The sequence below is a fragment of the Myotis lucifugus genome, unplaced genomic scaffold, assembly GCF_000147115.1.
Source record: "Myotis lucifugus unplaced genomic scaffold, Myoluc2.0 scaffold_23, whole genome shotgun sequence".
NCBI classification, from domain to species: Eukaryota; Metazoa; Chordata; class Mammalia; order Chiroptera; family Vespertilionidae; genus Myotis; species Myotis lucifugus.
Window position 1 is genome coordinate 925,548 of NW_005871071.1, and position 27,378 is coordinate 952,925.

Here is a 27,378-nt window from a genome sequence, read left to right on the forward strand (position 1 = left end):
AATTACTGTAATTCAGCGTGACTTGGTCAAGGCAGCTCAGGCTAGTTGGCTGTTTCTTACTACTTTTCCTCAAGCAGATATCAACAGCTTTCTCAGACATGGGCGTCATGGGACAGTAAGTAGGTTGGTACCCTGATTACACATAATTGAGTTTGTTTCAGCTAGCTCTGGTTTCTACAAGTGAATCAGTCATGGGAACTATGTTTTTTCTCTTACAAAATTATTTGGGGGTGTTTTGATGCTCTACATGGAAGCAAGGGCCTTTTTCTTTTGGGCTGACTGGCCCAGGAACCCCTTTAGCCCTCTTGTACTCCCGGGATCCTATACTGGAGACAGGCAGATATATTTAGCCTGAAAGACATGTTTTGCTCAGCCTGGAAAAGAGAGCACATGTACAAATCTAAGGAGACACTAGCAAGTACAATGCCTAGAAGAGAGCAGACACTCAGTAAAAACTGTAGAAGGAGATAAGAAAGGAAGGGAAGAAGGGAAGGGAGGGTGTTAATAGGAAGAGACCATGGAAACCCATATCTTAAGAGAGACATATGCTCATGAGCTCAGCTTTGTTTAGACTAGACTTCATAAAACAAAAAGTCCCTACTGATTGCCAGGGACTCCTTGTCTTTATTTCTGCATTTCTTTGCATGGCTTCTGAGAACCATTTGGCCCAAGTATGTACTTATGAATATCAGGATTGTGCTACCCGAGGGACACCACGCTTCCCCTACGTAAAATTCCTTCTCCATTGTGTGGGGATACTAGCAAAATGTAGAAATAGACTAAAACCAGCAGCATGATTCATTTCTGTAAATAGTGAGATTCTGATAGTCGGTGGCTATCAAATTGTTCTCATTTAGAAGCTATGTATGTTTTCTGGTTGGTCTTGCTTTAATGCTTTTTCTAACAGCGTTACAGTATTTTCATGGTGATAAAAAGAAGGCTAGTTATTTAGCATTGAATAGTTGAAAATATTGAATATCTGTACTTTCCTGGGAAATGAGTTCTACCTCTTTCTGTGGTTTTTTTTCCCTGTCAGACCCTCTCCCTGTCCTTCTACCCTTCCTTCATCCTTGGTTCCCTTCTCAATTCATTGTTTCTCAATATGAAGTAATAAGGCTTATTTTTCTCAGACTCTTGTATTTTAACAGAACTATATATTTTTAAAATAAGTATTTGTTTTCTAACACTATTTTAAAATATTCATTGTACTTGTCTTTTAAAAGCCTCTTCCTGTTTCCTGTATGGCATTTTTCATTCCCTTTAATCATTGCTCATTCTGAATGTGGTTAATTTATAACATATTTAACATTTTTCTTTTTCCTGTCTCTTTCTTTCTGTTGGACAAGCTTTATGAGTTTTTGACCTATATACAGACTCTGGATTCCCATGATTTCTGGGTCCTGCTTGCCTGAAGCCACCCTGCTGACTCATAGGCCAATGCTGTGGCAGAGGCTAGTGCCCAGAGTATAGGGGCCACTCAGCCCCTGAGACTGCTGGTGGGTCGGGACTTTGAGGAGGGAAGGAGAGAAGCTAAATTTCAATGATCTCCTTTCTCTGTCACACTCCTTAAACCAGGCTATCAGATCATCTTCAGAGAGGAGCTAGAGTTAAGGAAGCGGGGCTGATCAGGCCCGCTGAATCACTTTATTAGGGATAGAGTTTCTTTCTTCTACCTTATCTATTCCCTACCCCAGGTCATACTCCCTCCTTACTTCTTGTTTCCCTGAAGTGTTCTGACACGTCATCCCACACCGACATTTTCCTTCTCAGAAGAGTACTCCCTGCAGTGCTTATCTCCACCAATCATCTTGGCACTAAATCATACAGTGTCTTGCATTATTTAACTTTCCTGAAAGTAATCGTGTCTGTGAAACATGATTATCAGCTTGGGGACATCAGAGTGCAGGTCTTCTGTAGATTTTCAGTAGGCCCCACAAACAGCTCTGTGTTGACAATAGACCTTTAGTAAACATTTTGTAGGTTTTTCTGTGAAATCAGATTTCTGCTCAGCTATTCCTTCCCCTCTTGGTTGCAGCTCACGCTATTTTTGTTCTATGAACCTGTCTCAGAAAGAGGATGTGGGAAGGAGTGTTGCAGTGCCAGAGTTTTATGAAATGGTTGCATTGCAGCTCAGAGCCATGACTATTCTTTAGACTCTCTTTGAGTTCATTATTTTAAATTCGCATAATTTAAAGGGTTAATAAATAGGTGCTGGCTGCCAAAAGTTGCTCCTCAGGATTTCCATATCTAGCATTATAGTAAACTATATACTCTAAAGCAGGGGTGGGGAACGTCCAGCCTGCGGGCTTTAGAAGGCCTGTGAAATCATTTGGTCTGGCCCTGCCAAGAAATGAGTTAATTAAATGTTTGGCCAAATATAGCAGGCTAATTTTTAAGTTGATAATTTTGTATGGCTCATGAATAATGTTATAAATATCCAAATGGCCCTTGGCAGAAAAAATTATCCCCACCCTTATTCTAAAGGCTCCTTCCGTCACATGCAACTAGATCTTGGATGAATTAGTATGTGTGTGTGTGTGTGTGTGTGTGTGTGTGTGTGTGTAAATATACATATTTAAATGTCATTTTTAATGACATTTGTTAATAGTATAATGGTCTTGTACCCTGGAACTTTGTTAAATTTATATTTCTATTATATATATTTTTAGATTTTTAAGGAATTTTTACACAGACAATCATGTCATCTGAAAATAAAGACCATATTACTTATTTTACTTTCAATCTTTTGGCCTTTTATTTCTTTTTCTTGCTTTATTACATGGTAGAATATCAAATATTATTACCATATTAAATAGGAGTAGTAAGAACATCTGTCCTTACATACATTAATGTATTGATTAGTTAAAAGAACAGTGATCTGAAAATGAATCAAGGAGCTGAAAGAAAATGCAAAAACTGGGTTTTCTCTAGAAACAAATGCCCATACCAGTTCTCAGAGTGGTAAAGTAAACCTTCATTCAACAACAACAACAACAGAATACACATTCTTCTCAAGTTCACATGGAGCAGTTAGCAAGATAGAGCACATTCTGGGCCATAAACACACTTTAACACATTTAAAAAAGTACAAGTTATATAAAAAATGTACTCTCAGACCATAATGGAATTGAATTGGAAATTAATAACAGAAAGATAGCTGGAAAATCCTCAAATATTTGGAGATTAGCAGCACATTTCTAAGTCTCAAGAGAAATTAAAAATATTTTACTAAATGAAAGTACAACTTATCAAAATTTCTGGGATACAGTGAAAACAGTATTTTAAGGGATAGGTATAGCTTTGAATACATATATTATAAAATAAGAAATAGTCTAAGCTCTATCTTAGGGAAAAAAATGAAGAGCAAGCCTGGCCAGGGTGTAGCTTAGTGGTCGAGTGTTGACCATTGAACCAGGAGGTTATGGTTGGATTCCTGGTCAGGACATGTGTGCAGGTTGTGGGCTCCATCCCCAGTAGGGAGTGTTCAGGAGGCAGCTGATTGATGATTCTCTCATCATTGATGTTTTTATCCCTCTCTTCCTCTCCCTTCCTCTATCCGAAATTAAAAATATATATATTTTTAAAAACAAGAGCAATATAAAACTAAAGCAAGCAGAAATCAATGAAATTGAAAACAGGAAAAGAATAGAGAAAATCAGTGAAACCATAGATGGTTCTTTGAAAAGATTGATAAAATTGCTAAACATTTAGGCTGGCTAACAAAGAGAAAAGGAGAGAAGACATAAATTATAATATCAGAATGAAAAGGGGGGCTATCACTACTGCTTCTATAAACATTAAAAGGATAATAGAAGGATATTATGAACAACTCAATGCTCACAAATTTGATAAGTTTATTGAAAGACGCCAATTTATTAAAAGATGCCAAAACTCACACAAGGAGAACTAGATAACTTGAATAGCCTTATATTTACTAAAGTAATTGAATCTGTAGCTAAAAAAAGTTCTCACAAAGTAAAATCAAGGCCCAGATACCTTTAGTGAATTCTATCAAATATTTAAGGGGGAACATGCCACTTCTACATAAACCTTTCCAAAAAATTGAAGAGGTGAAAGTAATTACCAACTCATTCTTTGAGACCAGCATTACACTTATACCAAAACCTAAAGGCATTACCAGAAAAATGTCCTTAAAATCCCAACACCTATCAAAGTGGCACCCATTCTTGAGCTATTCATCACCTATTGCCTGCCTCTCCACAGTTCTTTTGAAAAGAAGTTCTCCTGATCCAGAACTTGGCCCTTAAATCACCTCAAATGGTACTATTTCCTGGTTCTAGATGTTTGGACCCAAGGACAGCCATTTAATTTACAGCTGTTGACTGATTTGAAAAGATGCCCTTCTTAGGAGGTTAACCTAAGAGACCCAAAGGAAAAGAATAGTTGGTGGGAGCTGAGAGTAGATACCCATTTTGACTAAATCAAGATAGGTCTATGTGTTTAAGGAACTGAATCAGTAATTAATAATCTTCCCCCAAAAGAAAGCACCAAGTCCAGATGGTTTCGCTGGTAACACCTATCAAACATATCAATTCTCTACATTCTCTTTCAGAAAAAAAGAAAGCAGAAGGAACACTTCCTAAAGCATTCTATGAAGCCAGCATTACTCTAATACAAAAACCAGGAAAGGAAAAACTACAAACCAATGCCTCTCATTAACATAATGCAAAAATACTAAAACATATTAGCAAATAAAATCCAACAATGTATAAACATATTATATACCACAACAGTCTTGAGAAGATCAAAGTTGGAGGAATCACATTACCTGATATCAAACTATACTATCAGGCATAATAATCAAAACAGCATGGTATTGGCATAAAAACAGACATATAGATCAATGGAACAGAATAGAGAGCCCAGAAATAAACCCACACCTTTATAGTCAATTAATATTTCACAAAGGAGGCAAGAATAAACATTGGGGTAAAGACAATATATGGTGTTGGGAAAACTGGGCAGATACATGCAAAAAAAATGAAACTAGACCACCTTCTTGCACCATATACAAGAATAAACTCAAAATGGATTAAAGACTTAAATGTAAGACTCAAAACCATAGTAATCCTAGAAGAAAACATAGGCAGTAAAATCTCAGACATTTCTCATAGCAATATTTTTTTCTGATATATTGGGCAATATAAAGAGAAACAAAAGAAAAAAATAAGCAAATGGGACTATCTCAAACTAAAAAGTTTTTTTGAACAGCAAAGGAAACCATCAACAAAATGAAAAGGCAACCACTGAATGGGAGAACATATTAGTCAATGACACATTGATAAGTGGTTAATATCCAAAATTTATAAAGAACTTATTCAACTCAACACCAAAAAACAAACAGCCCAATTAAGAAATGGGCAAAGGATCTGAATAGACACATCTCCAAAGAGGACACTGATGACCAATAGACATATGAAAAGATGCTCAATGTCACACTAATCATCAGAGCAATGCAAATTAAAACCATGATGAGCTATCACCTTACACCTGTCAGAATGACTGTTGTTATTAAATCAACAAACACGTATTGGTGAGGATGTGGAGAAAAGGAAACCTTTGTGCATGGTTAGTGGGAATGCAGATTGGTGCAGCCACTGTGGGAAATAGTATAGAGTTTCCTCAAAAAATTAAAAATGGGACTGTGTTATGACCCAGCAATTCTACTTCTGGGAATATATTCAGAGAAACCCAGAACACTGATTTGAAAGAATATATGCACCCATATGTACATTGCAGCATTATTTACAATAGCCAAGATTTGGAAGCAGCCCAAGTGCCCATCAGTAGATGAGTGGATAAAAAAAATCTGTGGTGCATTTACACAATGGAATACTACTGGGCTATAAATAAGGAGGAAATCTTATATTTTGCAACAGCACGGATAGACCTGGAGAGTATTATACTAAGTGAAATAAGCCAGTGAGAGACAGTAAAATATCATATGATTTCACTTATATGTGGAATCTGATGAACAAAATTTACAAAATAGAAACAGACTCATAGATAAAGAAAACAGACTGACAGCCTTCAGAGGCAATTGGGGTTGGAGTGATGAGTAAAAAAGGCGAAAGGACTAGGAAAAAACAACAACTTTATAGATACAGACAACAGTATGGTAACCTACCAGAGGGGAAAGGAGTGGAGGGAGGTTGAAGAGGGTAAAGGGTGCATAAATGGTGATGGAAAGAGATTTGACTTTGGATAGTGAGTACACAATATAATATACAGATGATGTATTATAGAATTGTACACTTGAAATGCCGGGGCTGACAGGCAAGACCCTGAGTGACGGATGAATGATTACTCTGACACAGGTTCACTGTGAAAGAGAGGGCTAAGGGACTACCTGGCTAAAGGAACCAGACAGCCTTGATCACATGCCTCTTCAGGCTTTTATTGTAGCAGCAGTTTGAGATAAAGTTTATCTTTTAGATACAATCTTGGGGTAAGTAATTTTGGGAGGAGACATGTGTCTGCAGTGTCCTTTAAGCAAGGACACCTAAAAAGTAAACATAAAGAGTCCAGAAAACACCTGAGGGTCCGCACGTACACAGACTTGTTTGGAAAGGTCAGGGAACAATTAGGGGTAGCCGCCTTCAGCCAAACTCTCCTAAGTCAGAATTCTGATAAACAGGGCGGGCCACTTTCAGCCCACTTCCCTTTTCAGAATTCCCTCCTTATAGACTTTCCAACCAAGTCTCCGGTCCTCCCCACATTGAAACCTGTATCATTTTAGTAACCAATGTCACCCCAATAAATTCAATAAAAATTTTTTTAAAAAAGAAAAAAACTGATTTAACCATTTAAATATCTTATATAATAAAAGGCTAATATGCAAATTGATCGAATGGTTGAACGACTGGTCGCTATGATGTGCACTGACCACCGGGGGCAGATGCTCAATGCAGGAGCTGCCCCCGATGGTCAGTGTGCTCCCACGGGGGGAGCTCCGCTCAGCCGGAAGCCAGGCTCATGGTTGGTGAGCGCGGTGGTGGGAGCCTCTCCTGCCTCTGTGGCAGTGCTAAGGATGTCCAACGTAGGCCCGCTCCCCACGGGTTCCCGAACTGAGAGAGGGCACAGGCCAGGCTGAAGGACGCCCCCCCCCCTCCCCGAGTGCATGAATTTCGTGCACCAGGCCTCTAGTAAATTTGAATAAGAGTCAGAGGCATCTGCCAAGGTGCTAGATCAGAATTTCTTGACCTTATTAAATGCTGTTTCACAAGCTATTGCTTGTTACACATCGACTCCTACATGCAGAAGTGGCCTTAGAGCCCAAACCTAAAATAAGGTCATACAACCATGTAATCCTTCCACAAGGGTTTTCAATGGGGTAAACATGGGCTCTTAATTCTGAGGGGAAAAATATTGTATTAAAGACGACAATAATCCTGAACACATACTTTACATGACGAATGATGTAACACAAAGAATGCTGACATTTTAAGACAGAATAACTTATTACTTATTGTTTTCTCTCTGATTCCATGAAGATCTTCAAAGTTTACCAGAGCTAACAAAATTGATAAAGCTCGAGTTTTACTTTATCCATAAACATTATATATTTACCAACCTTTAAAACTTCAGTTTTACATGTATCTTGAAACCATACTACTAGGAAAAAATAACATTTGGATGTGTATATATTTCATGAGAAACACCATCAGCATTTTTTAAGTTGAAAATTATACTGTGTATTTGTATGTAGTAGAAGCATGAATAGCCACTTTCGTTAAGAATTGGACAAAAGATAAATACTCAATAATTACAAACTGTACAAGAAAACCTGCAAAAAAAAATAATAAAAGGGCAAATCATCGACAAAGATGATAATCAGAGACTTACAGCAGACTTCTTATAAACACTGTTGCAGATAGAAAATATTGGAATAATATTCTCAAAGTAGTGTGAGAAAGTAATTGTCTTCTGGGGATATCCTTTGAGAATGAGGGTGCAATATATATATTTTCAGGCTTGAGACTTTATCCCCAATAGATCTTTACTGAATGAAATTCTAAAGAATCATAAGAATAAAATAAAAACTTCTTAAATATATAATTTTCTGTGTAGAATAATTTTATAACAAACTCTTGAAGAAAGCAAAAGTAGTGTGAGAAAGTAATTGTCTTCTGGGGATATCCTTTGAGAATATATAAATTTTACACTTCAAATTAAATATACATGATAAAATATCATAAAAAATCATGAACAACCAGTGAAAGAATAGAAATATAGTGTGAAAATAACAAACCAATAAAGGGAAAATTGAATTGTAAAACAAACAATGGCAAATATTAATCAACTTGAGAGAAGAATCAAGAAAGGGGAAAACAGGAAGTAAAATAAAGCAAAAAAAATGTATCTAAGAATAAAAAAGCTAAAATTTAGGATACCTGGTCAAGCAGGAGGATGGGAACCGGAAGAAACACACAAGTAACTTCAGTGATATTAATAACATTCTAGTGCTTGAATCGTGTGTTCATGATGTGCTTTAATATAGTGCATGTTAACTCACATTTATGTTACATATATTCTTTTGCATGTATCAAATATAGTATAATAAAAGAAAACTTTACTGCCCAAATATGTTCTTCATCCTTCAGTGTGTTTCAGATTTTATTTTGGTGTGAGAGACGTTATATTTCTAATCATATCAGGAAAGGTACTAGACAGTGATTCATGTCCTCTCCCAGCAGGCATTCCATTCCAATTAACACTAATTAAGTGCCCACCACATTCATTATGTCTTTTAATACCAACAGCAACCCATAAAATGCCAAGGGACAGTTCTCCACAGCCATAGGAAGAAAGTTAGGTTGATGAGCTAATCCATCCTATCCTCTTAGAAACCTGCAGCAGACAGGGAGCTTCTTTATGGGTGATATGCTTCTTTTGCCTGTGATTTGAGCATCACAGAATTATATAATGTTATGTATTATGTCAATATTTGTATATTTTACAGATGAAGACACTGAGAAAACTCAAATAACTTAGCTAGAGTCAGACATCTTTACTTGCACAGAGGTCTAGAGTAGAAAAGGCTACATCTTCCTGATACTTATTCTGAAATTCAGTAACATGCAAGGCAGAATTTCCTAGTTTCTCATACAACTATTAACAAGTATTTTAGCTGAAATAATTTGTAAATTTAAAAGAATAATTTTGGCAGCATTGGGCCATATTTTAAGGCAGAGCTTGAATTATTTTTTCCCCACAAAATTCACATTTAAGAATGAACTTTTGTGAAAAGATGTTGATCTTCATTATTTCATGTAACGTATTTGTTTTGCTCACTTATAGTATGAAAGGTAGGCACCAAAGGGCAACTCTAACCTCTACCTTTTTTTCACTTTTCATTTTGAAATAATTTCCAATTTATTTTTAAAAGTTTCAAAAATAGTGCAAAGAATTCCTATGTACCTTTCACCTAGATTCCCCAGGAAATTAACATGGACACACCATCTAATCCTAAAACCTTACTCAAATTCCACCAGTTGTCCCAATAATATATTTTTTTCTGGTCCAGGAGCCAGGCCACAGTTACATGACTCATTTATTTTTACATATCATTGGTGTCCTTTATTTTAGAATGGTGTTTTAGTCTTTCTTTGTCTTTCATGACCTTGGCTCTTTAAAAAGGTAAAAAAGTAAGGCCACTTATTTTGTAGGATGTGCTTTAATTTGGATTTGTCTGGTAATTTCCTCATGATTAAATTCAGGTTATGCCTTTTGAGTAAGAATACTGCAGAAGGTTCTGTGTCCTCAGTGTATCATATAAGGAGCACATGATATCAATTTGTCCCATCACTGGTGACGTTAACTTTGATCAGTTAAGGTGCTGTCTGCCAAGTTTCTTCAATGTAAAGTGGCTATTTTTCCCTTTGCAATTAAGAAGTATCTTGAGGGAGACTACATAAACACCCAATTTTTCATCATGTGTTTGCCCACTAAGTTCATCATCTGTTGATGATTTTTGCCTGAAGCAGTTATTACTGTGGTGTGTGACAAATGGTGCTGATCTAACTCCATCATTCCTTCAGTGCTGTTAGTTGGAATTCTACTTGAAGAAGAGCTTTTCCTTATCCCTCATTTATTTACTTACTCATTTAAAATCTTTATATCAGTGTGGACTCTTGGATGCTTTGTTCATTCTATGAATAAGAATTCATTAATATTATTACTTATTTTGTTGTTTAAATGATCCCAGTATTGGCGTTGGGGAGCCCCTTCATGTTGGCTCCGTCCTTTCGATATGTCCCATCAGTTTTTGAACATGTACTTGATTTCTGGTATCACACTAGCCCAGGATCATTTTGTGCTTCCCTGTTATAGCCCCGAAATAAACTATTTCTCCAAGGAGCCCAGTCAGAGAAGAACACTTTAGACAGCATTTAAAATTTTTGAAATGGCCCAGAGAAGCTGAAAACCTTCAAGTATTATGGAGGTATTTGCTATCATGTATACCAACAAAGTTGTCAGTATAAGTTTTTAAATTGTCATACTGTATGGCTGGGTCTACAAAAATAGTAATGCAGTAGAAATATAAAATATTTTAACCTTTTTCATACCAGGAAAAATAGTCATCACATTTACCATTTGGGCCCAAAGGACTCTTTTAAAAATTTTTTTTAAAAATATTTTTTTATTGATTTCAGAGAGGAAGGGAGAGAGAGAGAGAGAGAGCGAGAGAGAGAGAGAGAGAGAGAGAAACATCAATGATGGCCCTAACCGGATTGGCTCAGTGGATAGAGCGTCGGCCTGCAGACTGAAGGGTCCCAGGTTAGATTCCAGTCAAGGGCATGTACCTTGGTTGCAGGCACATCCTCAGTGGGGAGTGTGCAGGAGGCAGTTGGTTGATGTTTCTCTCTCATCGATGTTTCTAGCTCTCTGTCCCTCTCCCTTCCTCTCGGTGAAAAATCAATAAAATATATTTTTAAAAAATCAATGATGAGAGAGAATCATTGATCGGCTACCTCCTGCATGCCCCCTACTGGAGATAGATCCCACAACCCAGGCATGTGCCCTTGGCTGGAATCAAACCTGGGACCCTTCAGTTCGAAAGCTGACTCTCTATCCACTGAGTAAAACCAGCTAGGGCTGGACTCTTTATATTTTTAAAATTTTAAATTATTTTATGAAAATATAGTAAATAAACAGATAGTTAAACCAACGAAATAATTGAAACATAGCAAACCAAAGGTTTTTCTGTAATTTTTCTGGTTTTGAGGGTATATATACCTGACATAGGCAATGGCCTTTGAGTGCACTGATGTGTTTATCAGTTTTCATGTGTGAAATGGGAAATATTCATGTCATAAATACTGATTCCAGATTTTATTTTATTTATTTATTTATTTATTTATTTTATGACAGCCCTAGCCACTTTGGCTCAGTGGATATGATTCCAGATTTTAAATACATTTCTGGTGGGTTATAGCATATCATTTCTGTTTTTTGGGTTTTTTACATGTGCATACAGTGTAATACTATTGAAAAGTTTGAAGGCTCATAATTTTGGAAAAAAGAGGTTGACCATCTTTTGGTCCCATAATTACGAAAACATTTTTATTTTTAGTTTTAACACCATAAATTTGATTAATCCAATGAACTTCTTAAATTTTTACATCGTATCTGCCCTTTCAATCACCTTTGTGTATATACCTACCTTCAGTATTTGTCCATTTATGAATCATAGCAAGTAAATTTTTATCTATGCATATCATAAAAGATAAAACAGTTGTTACATGTCCTTTTATCAAAACAAGATGGTCCAGGTTCTTGTTGCAAAATAATAAATGATTAAGTCCCTCCTGATGAATGACTGGTTAAAATGTCATATTCCTCTTTGTGTTTATAAATTGTTCGCTCTTTGATTTTTCAATTTGAGAAAATTTATTTATTTATCCTAAAGACTCATAGTCCAAGATTTTTCTCATTCAGTCAATTAAGTCTCTAGTGTTTCTGTCTCTCTGCCTTCATCTCTGACTCATCTAACAATTGTGAAATGTCCTTGTTAATTTCCCTCTCTTTCCCATTATGGACAGAAATGAAACAATTTGAATTCTTAACTATGTTCAGTGAAAGCTAAAAAGAATGTGACAAAGGTGGTGCCTCCCAATTTTTGTATACCCTTTTGAAAAATAATACATTACTTTGGACAACACAAAAAGGAAAGTGAAGGATGATGAAATAGTGGTGACGTGTTTATTTATTCACTAGGGGCCTGGTGCACAGATTCATGCACATTGAAAGGAAGTTAATTAGAAGAAATATTTTATCGCTATTCACCCTTTCTCTATAATAGAAGTGTCAACCAAATTCACAATCAACAATGACAGATCGAAACACACACGTGTGACTGGTGCCAGTGAGAGCTTTGTATATATCACACATATGCGAGTCAACATTTATTTTTAAATTGCCAGTACGTGTCATATGTACCAGCCAGCCATTCAGTTCGATGGTTGGACGGTCGGTCACTTAGCCTTATATAAAGAGAGATTTCTAGGCAGTTCTGTAATGTTTTTGTTTCCTTATTTTTTAGGAGTTTTTTTTTTAGCATAGTTGGAAATAATGAGTGATGATGAAATAGCTTTTAGGATGATGAAATAGCAAAATGTTTCAAGGTTTAGGAAAAATCACTAAGATTCCATATCATATCTTGGGTTTATAAAAAGATCAATGGACTTAAATGACAATAGTAAGAGAATGAGTTTTATTCCATTAAAAACAAATAATTTTTCTCTTAGATTGAGTTAGAAGACCTCTATGAAACAATAAAAGTCATGAAATATCCATCCTTACAAATAGAACTGCTCAGCAAAGAAACTTAAAAACTAACATTGGATCATGATGATTTTCCAAAGATTGAGAAGTAGATAAATAGTGGATAAAAGGAATAAATATTGGCAAGACTCCTTGTTCCTTAAATCTGATAATAATACAGTACTTGGGAATCCTTAATAAAATTAACCTCTTTTTTTTTTGTTACCTTAGAAATCACATAGTGTTTCAAAGGAACATGCAGATATGATCAGCTGTGGACTGTTAGGAAATTTGTTAAATGGAATGAAAAGAGAACTAGACCAGGAGTCTAAAAACTGTAGCTCTAATTCAGGCTTAGACATCAGTTAACTAGTTGTGTTTCTTTGGACTGAGCAATCCTGGCAACCAGGGTGTAATGTGAAGAGCAATAGACTGAATCAGAGCCACCCCGAGAACCTGCTTCTTAGGACTCTTACCTTCCCGGCCTCTCTGTTGTCTCATTTTCTGTAGAGAGAATAAAGCCCTGCTGTTAGGGGTGTTGTAAATATTTAATGAATTACTAGAGACTATGTAAGACGCTGACTGGAAGGCTGGAACCCTTAGGCATCTTTGCCGCTCCAGTGGCGAGAAGTAGCTAAGTATTTATTGAATAAATGAATACATTATACTAAGTATGTTTGTAAATTGCATATTAAAATGTATGAAATTACAAGGTCATTGTGCTTGTGCTTAATACATTTGTATTAAGTGCTATACAGATATAAGATATTTTTTCCCCTTTATCTTAAAAAGCCTTCAGGAAAAGATAACTTCTTCAACACAGACTCATTGTTTTATCAAAGCCAGGAAAAAGTGAAGCTTTGGAATAATATAGAACTTAATATTTAAAATTGTAACTCTGTAATCATTTCGCCTCATCTGTGATTGTTAAAATGGCAGGCAATAGGAAACCAGATTACCACTGACTGACTCCCAAGTTCAGAAACTTTCATTGTCATGCCATTAATGTTACAGAAAACATCTCTGTGCATTCTTTGACTTTTAATAGTCCAAACTATTCCTTTGGGTTTCTTTCTTAATGCTATAAAATTTTTGAATTTTCTTTGCCTATATTTCCCCTTCTTTTTTTTAACTCACGTCTTATAAATCTTCTGAGAAATTGACTCAAATAATTTCTTAAACCATTAGTCTCTTTGCCATTTTAATAAAATCTTCATTTTTTATATAAGGAAACCAAAGCTCTTAAGAAAGCCTAGAGAGACCAATTTGAAAGTTATAGACCTTTCCCTCTGCTGAGCCATGTAACCTACCAAGCAAAGAGAGAGAAATCTCATTTGGGTTCAACTTGTAACTTGTTTGATTCACTAGTTAGTTTGGTCTGAGTGATTGCTCGATTCAGGATCTGACTGTAAATTAAGTAAATGCTTATACACTGAGAGGCCAGATTATTATGACCACCTGACGTTTCTAGGCAAATTAGCTATAATTTCGCGCTGAAGTTGCTAGAGGGCCAGACCATTATAAATAGGGAAGCAGGTTGTTTACCACGACAGTAGAAGTGATTTTTTTCTGAAGATATGGGTAAACAACGTGATTTAACAGCCTTTGAACGTGGGATTTATTTGAACGTGAGTGGCCAGATTATTATGACCACCTGACATTTGTAGGCAAATTATCTATACACTGCATCGTATGGGATATGGAAGCCGAAGGCCTGTTCGAACACCTTTGCTGTCTGCAGTTACCAAGATAAAACGTCTCCAATACGCACAGAAATACAAGGATTGGATAGTTGAGCATTGGAAAAAAGTCATGTGGTCCAATGAATCACGTTTCCAGTTGCATCATGCAGATGGCAGAGTGAGAATTTGGTGGAAACAGCATGAAAGCATGCATCCCACATGCATGAGTACAACCCTTCAAGCTAGTGGGGGCAGTGTTATGGTTTGGGGCATGTTTTCCTGGCATGATTTGGGCCCTTTAATTCGTGTGGAACAACGTCTGAGTAGCACAACATACCTAAGTATCGTTGCTGATCAAGTTCATCCTATTATGTTGATGGCATATCCCAATAGAGATGGCTTCTTCCAACAAGACAATGCGCCATGCCACGGTGCTCGTATTGTGCAGGAGTGGTTTCAAGAACATGAGGGAGACTTTACCTTGCTTAGGTGGCCCCCACAATTCACCAGATCTCAATCCAATTGAGCATTTGTGGGATGAAGTTAAAAGAGCCATCAGGCAGCTGGTTCCACAACCATCAAATCTCACAGAACTGGACAGTGCTATTCATCAGGGATGGTGTCAGATTCCTCGCATCACCTTTCAACATCTCATGGAGTCAATGCCAAGAAGAATTGCTGCAGTATTGAAGGCAAAAGGTGGCCCAACGAAGTACTGCTGGGGTGGTCATAATAATCTGGCCACTCAGTGTATATATACATCCCACATTCAAAGGCTGTTAAATCGCGTTGTTGACCCATATCTTCAGAAAAAAATCACTTCTACTGTCGTGGTAAACAACCTGCTTTCCTATTTATAATGGTCTGGCCTCTAGCAACTTCAGTGCGAAATTATAGCTAATTTGCCTAGAAACGTCAGGTGGTCATAGTAATCTGGCCACTCAGTGTATATTTCAGCACCTTCAAGTTTCCCTGTGAAGACGCTTATGCCTCTGACAGAGAAACTAGGATCTAAGGTTTGACCACTGTCAGTTTAATCCACAATTTACTCCTTATGTGTATTGGCCAGAGCTTGGATGATGGATCAATAAATATTTTCCTAGCCCCAGTGTATGTTTTCTATGTTTATGAGACTATCCTTTCATTTCTTTTTGACTCTCTCACTGGCTGACAGGTTCACTGTATTTAATCTTTGGATGACATTGAGGTAAAAAAAGTCATAGAGGAAATTTCTGAATTAGGGGCAGGGGGAAGCTGGACTGCATACTGTTTAAGGGTCTCTTACAACTCTTCATATTCTGTACTTTACCTGCATAGCAGCAAGCATATAGAGTAAGTATGATTACTGTGATACTTCCGTAACAGTTTGCCTCTGACTGGCTTCCTGTCACCTGTCTCACCAATCCCATTCTGCTGTTTACTCCTTTAGATTTTTATTAACAACGAGTGGCAGAACTCAGAGAGCGGGAGAGTGTTCCCTGTCTATAATCCAGCCACAGGAGAACAGGTGTGTGAAGTTCAAGAAGCAGACAAGGTACGTCCTTTTTAGAAAAAAGACTCCCTGAGAAGTTACTTTCCAGACACCACCACTGACATTTGAGAGCGGTTGGTTCTTCCTTTACCTGGAGTGTTGTCTCGCTTCAGTTGTGCGTCGTTCTCTCTAACAGGCGGATATAGACAAAGCAGTGCAGGCAGCCCGCCTGGCGTTCTCCCTTGGATCAGTGTGGAGAAGGATGGATGCTTCTGAAAGAGGACGTCTGTTGGATAAGCTCGCAGACTTGGTGGAACGAGACAGGGCAGTTCTTGCAGTAAGTAGCCTAAGCAAACATTGTCTTTACCCCAAATTTACCTTTCCACTGAAATTCAGATTCCTCACTCTTTATGAAAGTATGATGTGAAGCAGACCGGGGGAACAAGCTACGGAGTATGTAACACAAGAGAGATGTTTGGCTTTTGCATCAGGTGGGGGAGGTAAGTGGAGGACCAGCTGAGAGTCTCTTCTTACTTAATTTTGAAGAACAAAACCTTAGCTTCCCATGACTGGTAAGGGCCTTCCTGCCTCCCTCCCGCCCTCAACAAACAGAACAAGCCTCTTAAGCAGCAGGAGAGTCCCCATGCTGCTTGCAGAAAACCAATACCAAATGATTCATTGAAGAATCAAAAGGACAGTTTTTGACTCCCCAGAGTTAACCCCTCTTGACTAAGGAGACTCCTTCAGGAGCACGGGGCGTGATGGGGACGCCTGGTGCACTCCTGCTGCCTTTGTTCTGTCCCTCTCAGCTACTTCCTTTCACTAAAACGGTCTTTTTCTTACACAAGGAACGTTCCTCTCTTAATGTTTTTGTTGTTGTTACTGCCAGTTTTTAAAGTAAAATCATTTTGTTAGAGAAAAGACTTTTTGGAAGCTGGAACCATTGGGGAATGCCTGTTCGGTACACAAGGGATCCCCACGTGGATGACGTACAACTGATCAATTAATAGTTAGGGCATCGTTGCTCAGTCAGGGCATTCAAACCACGAATACTAGGTCCTGCTGTCTGCTTGGGCAAACAGGTCCCCGTGGGGCTCGCTTTGGGAGAAGCAGGCATCCGTACCCTTCCTCAGTTCACACCTCCCAGGGCCCCTCCCTCCCACCAGCCCCTCAGGGATCAGTTCAGAGTATGGAAACAAAAATGCATCCTCATGGAGATGGTTTGGAACGCTAGCTATACGTCACCTTTATTCATCTATAAAACCGTTTCCTAATCAAGTCCTTCAAGGAGGTGCTTATTTATATTGTGAAAAAGGTGTTTCATGGTGAAATGGCTCCTTCTTGGAGATTCACAAGACACCAAGCATATACACGAATCTGAAAAGCCCTACCCAGTGTTTCTCAAACTTATTTAAGCCTCAACACCATTTTTTTTTGGCTAACCTATCAATATCATGCAAAACTGAATTCTCTGGAATAGCTTAGGGTATTCCAAGGTATATGATTTTTTTGAGAATGAAAATTATATTTTACTTTAAAAAATCTCTAGCACAGTTCCTGGCACATAGTCAGTGGGAGGTACTCTGAGGGTCTGTAACGGTCAGCTTGATTGAGTTAAAGACACAATATTTACAACATCAGATTAACAAAATGTACTAAATGATGGTATAGCTCATTTTTGCAGTTATAGATTCATGTCATAGAATTCAAATGCCATTCTTTTTCTGACATATGTCTCACTGTGACGACACTTGAATGGCCTCTCTTCCTTTAAACCCTACCAAGTCACGAGAGGCGTGAGTGTTAGTAAGAGGTGGCCTCTGGAATGTAGGGGAGCTCCTGCCCGAACTGAGGTTAATACTGTATCCGAGTAAACACAGTTGAAAATAAACCTAGTCTGGCAGCTCTCAGGCCGATTTGGCTGGTATCAGTAGCTCCTAGGGACCATTCACGTGGCCCAGATTTTCATTATTGACTCTATTGCACTCTCTGCTGTGTAGATGGCTCTATGCTAGACGTGGAGAATGTAATGCTCATCTCATGAACATATAAATATTATAAAAAGTACTAGGAAGTAATTTGATTTCTTTTAATAAAGGTGAGTCGATGTACAGTGATAAGTAACACAATATTTTATTTTTTTGAGGTGACATGGTTAATAGGATCATATAAGTTTCAAGTGTGCATTTCTATGATACATGATCTGTATATTGCATTGTGTGCTCCCAATTCAAAGTCAAATCATCGTCCATCACCATGTATTAGGCCCCCTATAACCTTTACCAGCTTCCCACCCACCTCTCTGTGGTAACCACCACATTGTTGTTTGCATCTATGGGTTTCAGTTTTATATGCCACATATGAATGACATCATATGGTTCTTAGCTTGAGAATACTATGCTCAGCAAAATAAGTCAGTCAGAAAAAGAAGCTAAGTAACATGATATTTTAAAATGAATTTCATCTTATACACACAGTAAGTGGATAAGTTGCACTGTAAATAATAGTATTTTCATGTTATGGGATGGAGAATATTTCAATTTTAGTTTTCAGTGCTCAGTTTTCATACCACTATGTTTTATAAAATGTCCTTATAGAAAAGGACATGAGATTACAAACATGTTTTGTTTCTTTCATTTGTTCACCTTGCAACACTGTTAATATTTCTCAAGTCAAAGTACTCTTTTCTCATTTCAGTGTATTCATTTCTAGTTCTTTTTGTTACGGATTTAACCACTTTAGGAACATGTGATTAAAATAATAACATTTATAATCTAAAACTGCCTTATATCTCTATTTTTATTAAATGAACCAGATACTTCACTCTCAATATATAATGGTTGCTAACATAAATATTTACAAAAAAGCAGCCCTCGAGTAGTTAAAGTCTGAGCTTCCCTGGAGGAGACCTTGTTTATTTGGTGGCAATAAATAAACTCACTGTGCGCCGTGGATATTCCATTCCTCAGCAGGGGTCTTGGCAGCTGTGGAAAACGTTTTATATTCTCATCAGTTGCATAAAAGCCCATGTCCCTGCTCCTCTTTGTGGACTCAGATTACTGGTGTGGACTCTGACCCCCCCTCCCTTCCCAGCTCTGATCACTAATATAAGAGAAGGTGGTTTGACCAGAGAGTATTTGTTTATCACCAGTTGAAGAAATCTCGTGTTTATGCACTTGGATAGTGATTACTGGGAGCACGCAAGCCCAAGAACATGCACAGATATAGTCGTTGTGATTTTTACTGGAAACTAAACTGGCAGTACTGAAATCTTTGTATTTGAGAAATCAGAGTTGACCAGGTATGCATCACTGTCCATATTCATCTGTGCTCTCTCGCTTTCTTTTTTCTTCTGCTCCAGAAATTATATAGCGTATCACTGGAAAGTTCTCTCTGTTTCTTTTCCCGCAGACCATGGAATCCCTCAATGGTGGCAAACCGTTCCTGCAAGCTTTTTATGTGGATTTGCAGGGGGTCATCAAAACGCTTCGGTATTACGCAGGCTGGGCTGATAAAATTCACGGGATGACCATTCCTGTAGGTATGTGAAATCTGAGTACATTGGAAAAGGAAACAGGAGACCCCACCGGAAACACACTTTTCACCACCAAACACAAGGAGCAGTCACATAGAATGCAGATATGAGCACACTTAGAGCAGACTGAACCAAACAAAGAGCCAAACAGATTACATCACTCGGATAATGACCCTATTTCTACACACAGACAGTTCACATATAAGTGCAGGGTCAAGCCACTTACATCAGTACATCAGTCAGCCAAGGAACAGGTATGTGTTTGTCAGCTGCTGAGTGCTCAGCACTGGGCTAGGTTAGGTTCAGAGCCGGGGAGAGGCCTCGGGTGTGGGAAGTCTGGGAAAATTCTGAGCAGATTAAGGCATAGTTCTTTCCCTCCTGAAACATAAGATCTATTTGTTTAGAAGGAAATACTCTAAAATGTTAACAGTTGTTTTCTCTTGGTGGTGAGATTATGGATGACGTATTTCTTTTTAAAAAATGCTTTTCCATATTGACCATGAATTACTTTCACAATCTATAAAAACAACAACCATCCTGATGCCTTTCTTTTTCTTTTTTGTTAAGTCATGTGGCTCAACCTATCAGTACTGTATTCCTTTAAAGGAGAGAGAAAATATCCAGACTGAGTTAGTTGGTGGAAAGTTCCTGACCTGAGCGTGACTATTAGGGATAGCGAATACCACATGGAGTGCTTGCCCAGCACCCCAAAAGGAAGGCACTGTTATTAACCTCCTCACTGACAGAGGAGGAAACTGAGGCCTCGGGAAGTTAAATGGTTTTTCTAACTAACCCAGCTAGAGTTGTAGAGCTGAAATTTTAATAGTAGAGCCTGGTGACTAGGCTCACTAGAGGATCCATTTTACCTACTGGGAGGAAGAGTTATGGCAGGAAAGGGACCGACTGAAAGAGCTATGTGGATGGGAGTGTGAATAGATATAAGGGAAGAAAATACATGTTTATTGAGTGGCCCCTGGAGGTTGCCAAGTCCGGTGCCAGGTATTCTACCGGTGTTCTCCGGAACACAGCCTGCTCTCCCTGTGCGTACTAGGAAGAGTGTGAAGTAATGCTGGCATCCTGGAAGTGCCCTGTGAGGCCTTCCTAGACTGAAGATTATAAATATATGTATATATATATATATATATATATATATATATATATATATGTATATATATATATCCAACAATCAGAACCCTGGAATGATCAGAATGACCGGTCACTATGACGCCCACTGCAGCTGGCCAACGGGCCTGATTGGGGGCAGGGACAGCTGGCCAACTGCCTGCGGCCCCTCCCCCTAGCTGGCCCCATCCCCGATCAGCCCCCATCGGGGTGGGCTGGCAGGACCCCAGCCATGCACGAATTTGTGCACCGGGCCTCTAGTTGGTTTATAAAAAGGGGATGGTTGGTTGATAGTGCAAATGGCTTAGAGCAGTTCTTCTCAAACTTTATTGTGCCTGTGTACCACCTGGGATCTTCAAGTGCAGTTTCTGATTGAATAGGTCTGGGGTGGGGCCTGAGATTCTGTATTCCTAACCAGCTGCCAGGTGATGCCTGGACTGCGGGGCCTCTGCCTTGAGTAGCAAGGAGAGGGTAGAGACCAGCACGGAGCAGGCACCTGTTCTCTCAGGTCCTGTGTTAAGCATTGGGGACTACAAAGGTGAGTAAGTAAGATGCTCATAAAATAGTAAGGAAAAGCAGTAAGTAGACAAGCAAATGCAGTGCAGTGTGGTTTGTTCAGATGTGGAAGCATGAAGTTCAATGGGAATCCATAGGAGAGGCAATCTTAGCCGGTATTAAGGTTTCCTTGAGAAGGAGTTGAGATGAACAAGATGATACCCGAAAGGTAGGTAAGTAAAGATGGAGATAGGGCCATCACAGATGGTGGCAATGCCTGTGCAAAGCATGGGAGGAGGAGAGTACAGAGTGGTAGTGGATCTGAAAGTATAGCCAGATATAGAAGACAGTGGGGCTCTGAGGCTGGGAAAACTACGCTGCACATTTTATTCCAATGGTGAGTCACTGAATTATTTTAAACACATGAGTGCCATGATCAAAATTGCACTTTGATTACATGATGGACAATCAGTTGGGGAGAGCAAGTATCTGCTTCCTCCTCCACCCCCTCGTAGGGTAGCCTCCCTCTATTTGGGAGGAGGAGAAAAGGGTTATGGCATGACCATCTGAGCCATCCACTGGACAGCTGCTTCTTCTGACTTGAGAGCCTCTCCCATTCCTCTCCATTGCATCCCACTCAGGGCCCACAGTGGATGTTATCCCGGAATCATGCAGTATCAGTGTGATTCATGAAGGTCTCGATGCTTTTTCCTGCACAGCACTGTCTGTCATTTCCTGCCATGATGCTCAGTGGAGCTGTTGTCTCTGACCATAAATCCTGTGCTCTGACCCTGCTACGATGGCACTTCTAATTATGTTGATAAATAATAACCATTACTATGATTTAGTGAACACCTTATTTGTGCTCATTATATCATCTCTAATCTCATAGCAACCCAGCAGGCAAAGTATTATTTTCCCCATTTTGATCATTTTAAACCTATATTCTCTCATGTCCACAAACTATGATGGAGGATCAAAACTTGTTTGCAATTAATGGAGGGAGAAATGGAGGTTAATTGATTTGCATAAGGTTTTCCTCTGTAACTACCTAGTGTTGATTTTATTGATTTTGTGATATGTAACCAGAGAAAATATAGTTCATGCTTTAAGCTGAATTCCTACAGAATGGCTTTCTATTAGCCTACAGAAAAGGTTAAAAACCTACTCAGGTCATATGTAATTATTTATCCACTTCCATCTCCTTTCAGTTTTATGCGTTAAACGAAATAATCGGTAAAAAGTGCTCAGACATTGACTCAGATCCTAAGGCTTTGCCTTCAACAGCTACATCTAGTTTAGTGCTATTAATGAAGGGCACATATGATGAAATCTTATTGTTCCCTGAGAGGGGGGAGCTATTTGTTCTGCCCACCTAAGAAGAATCAGGGTAGTTAGTGGGACCTGAATTGGTGGTGACAGGAGGTCATGAAGTTACTGTTTCACATGTAACCTCTTTGAGAGGTTTAAGGCTGCAAAGACCTCAAGGATTCCTAAGGCCAATCTCCTCATTTTTCAGACAAAGAAACTGAGGTTCAGAGAAGTAATGTAAAGTCTCAGTGTTTGTATAGGTGTTTATAGTTTATCATTATAGCCGTAAACTGTTCTGCGAGGTCTGTTCAGTATCTGTTCAGTGTCAGAATACATAGGAATCTGCCAGGGGACATGACGGGATGGTTCAGTGTAGCTGGTCTAATTGTTCTAATACTGGAGAGGGGGAGATGACCTCCCATTCACTGAATGCTGTACAGATTTTTATGCTATCAAATAAACTAATTTATTAGTGTGACCAGGTATATCAAACTAACTGCAGTTCTTCAGATACTCTTAGTATTGTAATGTAACCGAGAGCTAGTTCTTGCAGTCCATTTTGGATAAACTTCTCAATTTCTGGCACATTTTAGATTTTTCTGATTTTATTGACTGTACATATTGCCCAATTATACTGTCTAGTTTTTGTATAGATTGTGTCAATGTCAGATATGCTTATGAGAATTCTGTAAAAAAAATTTTTCAAGTAACTATAAAATTTGCTTTAAGAAATAATGTTTACTCTGAAGGAATAATCCAAATAATTAAATTGTTATAATTAACTAAATAATTGCTCTCTCTCCTGTGTAATTTTTTCTTTTTAATCCTCACCCAAGGATACTTGCCCATTGATTTTTAGAGAGAGTGGAAGAGAAAGGGAAAGACAGAGAGAAATATCAATAGGAGAGAAACACATCGATTGGTTGCCTTCTGCACATACCCTGACCAGGGCCCAGGCTGGGGAGGAGCCTGCAACCAAGGCACATGCCCTTGACTGGAATCAAACCCAGGACCCTTTGGTTCACAGGCCGACACTCTATCCACTGAGCCAAACCAGCCAAGTCTCTCCTATGTAATTTGTTGAGTTCCCCTCAAAAAACATAGAACAGTAGCTTAAGTGCATTTCACAAATACAGAGGAAGTTTATTATTCATTTCTAGGGAAGAAGACGATATAATTCTAGAAATGGCTCAATCTACACCTATAAAATTTGATCCAAAATTCAACCAAATTTATCCTATATAATCAAAGGGTAATATGCAAATCGACTGAACCGTGGAACGACCGGTTGCTATGACACACACTGACCACCAGGGGGCAGATACTCCCACAGGGGGAGCACCGCTAAGCCAGAAGCTGGCCTCCGCAGCACTAAGGATGTCTGACTGACATGGGGGGCGGGCCTAAGTTGTCAGTTGGACATACCCCAAGGGCTCCTGGACTGTGAGAAGGCGCAGACTGGGCTGAGGGTCCACACCCCCCGGGTGCACGAATCTCGTGCACCACGCCTCTAGTAGTATGATAATGTCTTTAATTGTAAGAAATTTATATTCCACATGCTGTGTAAACACTCAGGTGTAAAACACATCCGGGAAGTTGTCTCTGGGTGAGTCTTAAACTCCTGTAAGAGTGGTATCTTACTCTATAATTTTACTTTCTTGAGTGAAATGGGAAAGAGGCTGAGAGATAAAAGCCTTACACATGTGATTTAGTATTTCTGTTTCGGTATCTCATCTTTTCTTTAGTTTTCTCCACCATAGTTATTATGTTCTGTCTTGTCAGTTCAGGCTGTGGGATTCAGAACATTTTTTTGGTGTCTTCATCAAATGCAGGCCTTCATGCTGAGTCTGGTTCTCTCTGCTTCATGGTTGGTAAGAAGACGTAAGATCATCGCAGCCCCAAGTAGAGAGTCTGTGTTTGGGTGGAGATGTTTTCTACATGAAGCCCATGAGAAATGAAGGGAACAACCTTTAAGTCATCTTGCCGTACTTGGGGAGCATCCTATATAATAAAGACCTAATATATTAGACCGAACAGCAGAACGACCATCCGAACATCCTTCCAGACGATTGTCCGGATGACCTTCCGGATGAAGTCAGGGCTGCAAGGTCCAGCCAAGGCAGCCGGGGCGGCAAGGGTCGAGCCCCTTGCACGATTTTCATGCATCAGGCCTCTAGTTATTAACATAAAAGATGGGAAAACGGGTGGTAATTTTTCTTCTAGCAGATGAGAGTACTCATTATGTATCACCTTAGGTGTAGAAGGGAGAGAGAGAGGTTATTACTGTTGCTCCTGTGAGTCAACTTGCCTAGGAAAAGGGGAGAGAGGCGTTCAGCCTTGTGCCCTGACCCCCCCCCCCCCTGAGGTAAGGGGGTGTTGCTCTGCAGTGTTCCCTGTATACCTTAAGATGCTGGAGTTTCTGTGAGTTCTCTGTGTCCACATTCCAGATCCTCAAAGAGTCATCCTCACCTTTTACAAAAGAGTTGTCATTTTACCCCATTTGAACTTGTTGACATAACACGGGTCCTATGATTTGTGATATCCACCTAAATCCAACACCTTATTCACAAAAGAGTCTTTAATATGTTTCTAAGGGCAATGAACTTGAAATCTGATGACCTAGTTTCAAGTCCAGGAGCCACAATTTAACCAGTTATATGACTCTGAGCTTAACCTACCTGTGCCATATGTTCTCTATTTATAAAATGCTGATAATAACAGTTGCTGTGTTTTTTTATCTCATCAAATTGTTTTGCACATGAAATAAGAATGTGGAAATATTTTGTAAGGCTCCATAGAAATATATATGTTTTGTTCATATTTTGCTCTTTTAAAAGTATTAAAAACATTGATCAGATTCCCCTACACTTCAGACTCCTTTCAGGCAAATTAGTCGAGTTACCAGAGAGGCAAAAATAAATAAACAGAAATGAAGTCAGCATGAAGCGGCTGTAGGTCATCACGATGCCTGTCGACTCCCATTTACCCTCTTGGTTCCATTGAACCTCGCTGCTCAGAGTGTGATCTGTGGGTCAGAAGTGCCGGCATCACCTGGGAGCTTGCAGAGTCTCAGGTCCCCCAGACTTCCTGACTCAGAGCCTGCATTGCAACAAGACCCCCAGGGGCTTTGTGTACACTTTTAAACTTGAGAAGTACAATACAGCACACCACCTGGCGCCTGTAGCATGCAAGGTGACTCTACACAGTAAAGTAGTGAACGTTTTTTATTTTAATTATTAGGTTTGAAGAAATCAGAAGAAAAGATTGCTAACTCATGAAACCAGTTGCTTCACAGATTTTCTTTAAGGTGATGCTAACAAGTAGCCAGGTATATATATTTGAAAGATGAATTGATTTAACAGAATGATTGAGTAAGTAATAGAGTAGTTATACTTGGATATAGCAGAAATGATAAAGATGGCTCTTGAGCGATTGGTGTTTGGGTAACTTTAGTCTGGAAGCTTGGTGGGCTTTGGAGCGGGTCGTACTACCCAGGACCTCTGAAGTGCCTTTAGCCTTAGACAAGGATGCACGTAGAAGGCACAGCTACTGTGTTTGCCAGGGCCCCAGATCAGACTAGGGGTGTCCAGAATCACCTTGCGCTGACCAGACTGGAATACAGACTGAATTCAAGGTCTATGGTCCTTCCTTTATCTCTTTCACTCCGTGCTCCGTTGGGAAGATTCAAGCACCAAGCCTGTATTTCTTTATTGACTACTTAGAGGAACTGTAGGGACAGAAGATTCTTCAGTTCCTTTCTCTGAGCCAGCCTTTAGCTAATTGTCCAGTCTGTGAGCTGTTTATTCAGGAAAGTTTCATTCCCCACACTCAGTTTCTCTGGGGACATAATTACAGAGTTCCTCATGAGGTCAGTTTTTAAGATTTTGCCTACACTTTTTCCCTTCTCTTTCATTTTTTCAGTAACTTTCAAAATCATATAAGTAATACCACTAAATTCTTAAGCACTTAGCACGTAGACGGGGAAATGCTTTATGGGTCACCGTGCTGTGCTTGCACAAGTGCCTTGTGGATTTCCTCTGAACCGTTACTTTCCCACATGTGCTTCCAAAGCAAGCACCTGTGTTGTTCTTCAGTTCCTCTTCCCATATTTTCCTCAGCCCATTTGTACTCTATCTTGATTTTTATGGTTTGTGATTATCCACCTGAATCCATCACCTTAGCCAAACTGTAGAGTTTACTTGGGAAGGATTTCCTTGGAATTGAAACTCTTTAGCCTATTGATAGGTATTACTGCTCCCCATGGAAAACCTTCCCTGGAAGAAGAGCCTAACATCACATTTATAGCTACTGAAAAAAAATCTGAAACATAAAAAGGTATTAACATTAAAAAACCCCACCTTTACAGAGATTTATAAATTGAAGAAGGGTAGTAGCTGGCATTATTGTAAAGAATGACATCTATGATAATTCTTGAGTCGTCTGCACACAAAACTAAGGTGTATAAAATGATAGTGTTTACAGCTTTATTTATAACTAGAGGCCTGGTGCATGAATTCGTGCACAGGTGGGGTCCGTAGGCCTTGCCAGTTATCGGGGCCAGCTGGCCTGGAGGAGGGACCGCGGGATGTTGGCCGGCCACAGGAGGTTGGCTGTGGGAACGCATTGACCACCAAGGGGCAGCTCCTGCATTGAGCATCTGTCTCCTCGTGGTCAGTGCACATCATAGCAACTGGTCGCTTAGACTTATATATATATATATATATATATATATACTAGAGGCCCAATGCATGAAATTCGTGCATGGAGGGGTAGGTTCCCTCAGCCTGGCCTGCACCCTCTCGCAATCCATGACATCCCTCTTGCAATCTGGGACATCTCTCTCGCAATCCGGGACTGCTGACTCCTAACCACTGGCCTGCCTGCCTACCTGATCACCCCTAACCACTCTGCCTGCCTGCCTGATCACCCCTAACCACTAGCCTGCCTGCCTGATCACCCCTAACCACTCGCCTGGC

General features: G+C 39.2%; 1 protein-coding gene across 1 annotated transcript in view; it reads left to right on the top strand.

The window, feature by feature from the left end:
- The first annotated feature begins 15,901 nt into the window (after positions 1-15,901).
- Positions 15,902-27,378, top strand: part of ALDH1A2 (aldehyde dehydrogenase 1 family member A2) — a 51,637-nt gene continuing 40,160 nt past the window's right edge. Inside the window, exons 1-3 of the mRNA XM_006085903.2 lie at positions 15,902-16,002; positions 16,136-16,276; positions 19,351-19,480. Coding sequence (XP_006085965.1) covers positions 16,202-16,276; positions 19,351-19,480 — 205 coding nt within the window. The 5' untranslated portion in view covers positions 15,902-16,002; positions 16,136-16,201. The remainder of the gene's footprint in view (positions 16,003-16,135; positions 16,277-19,350; positions 19,481-27,378) is intronic.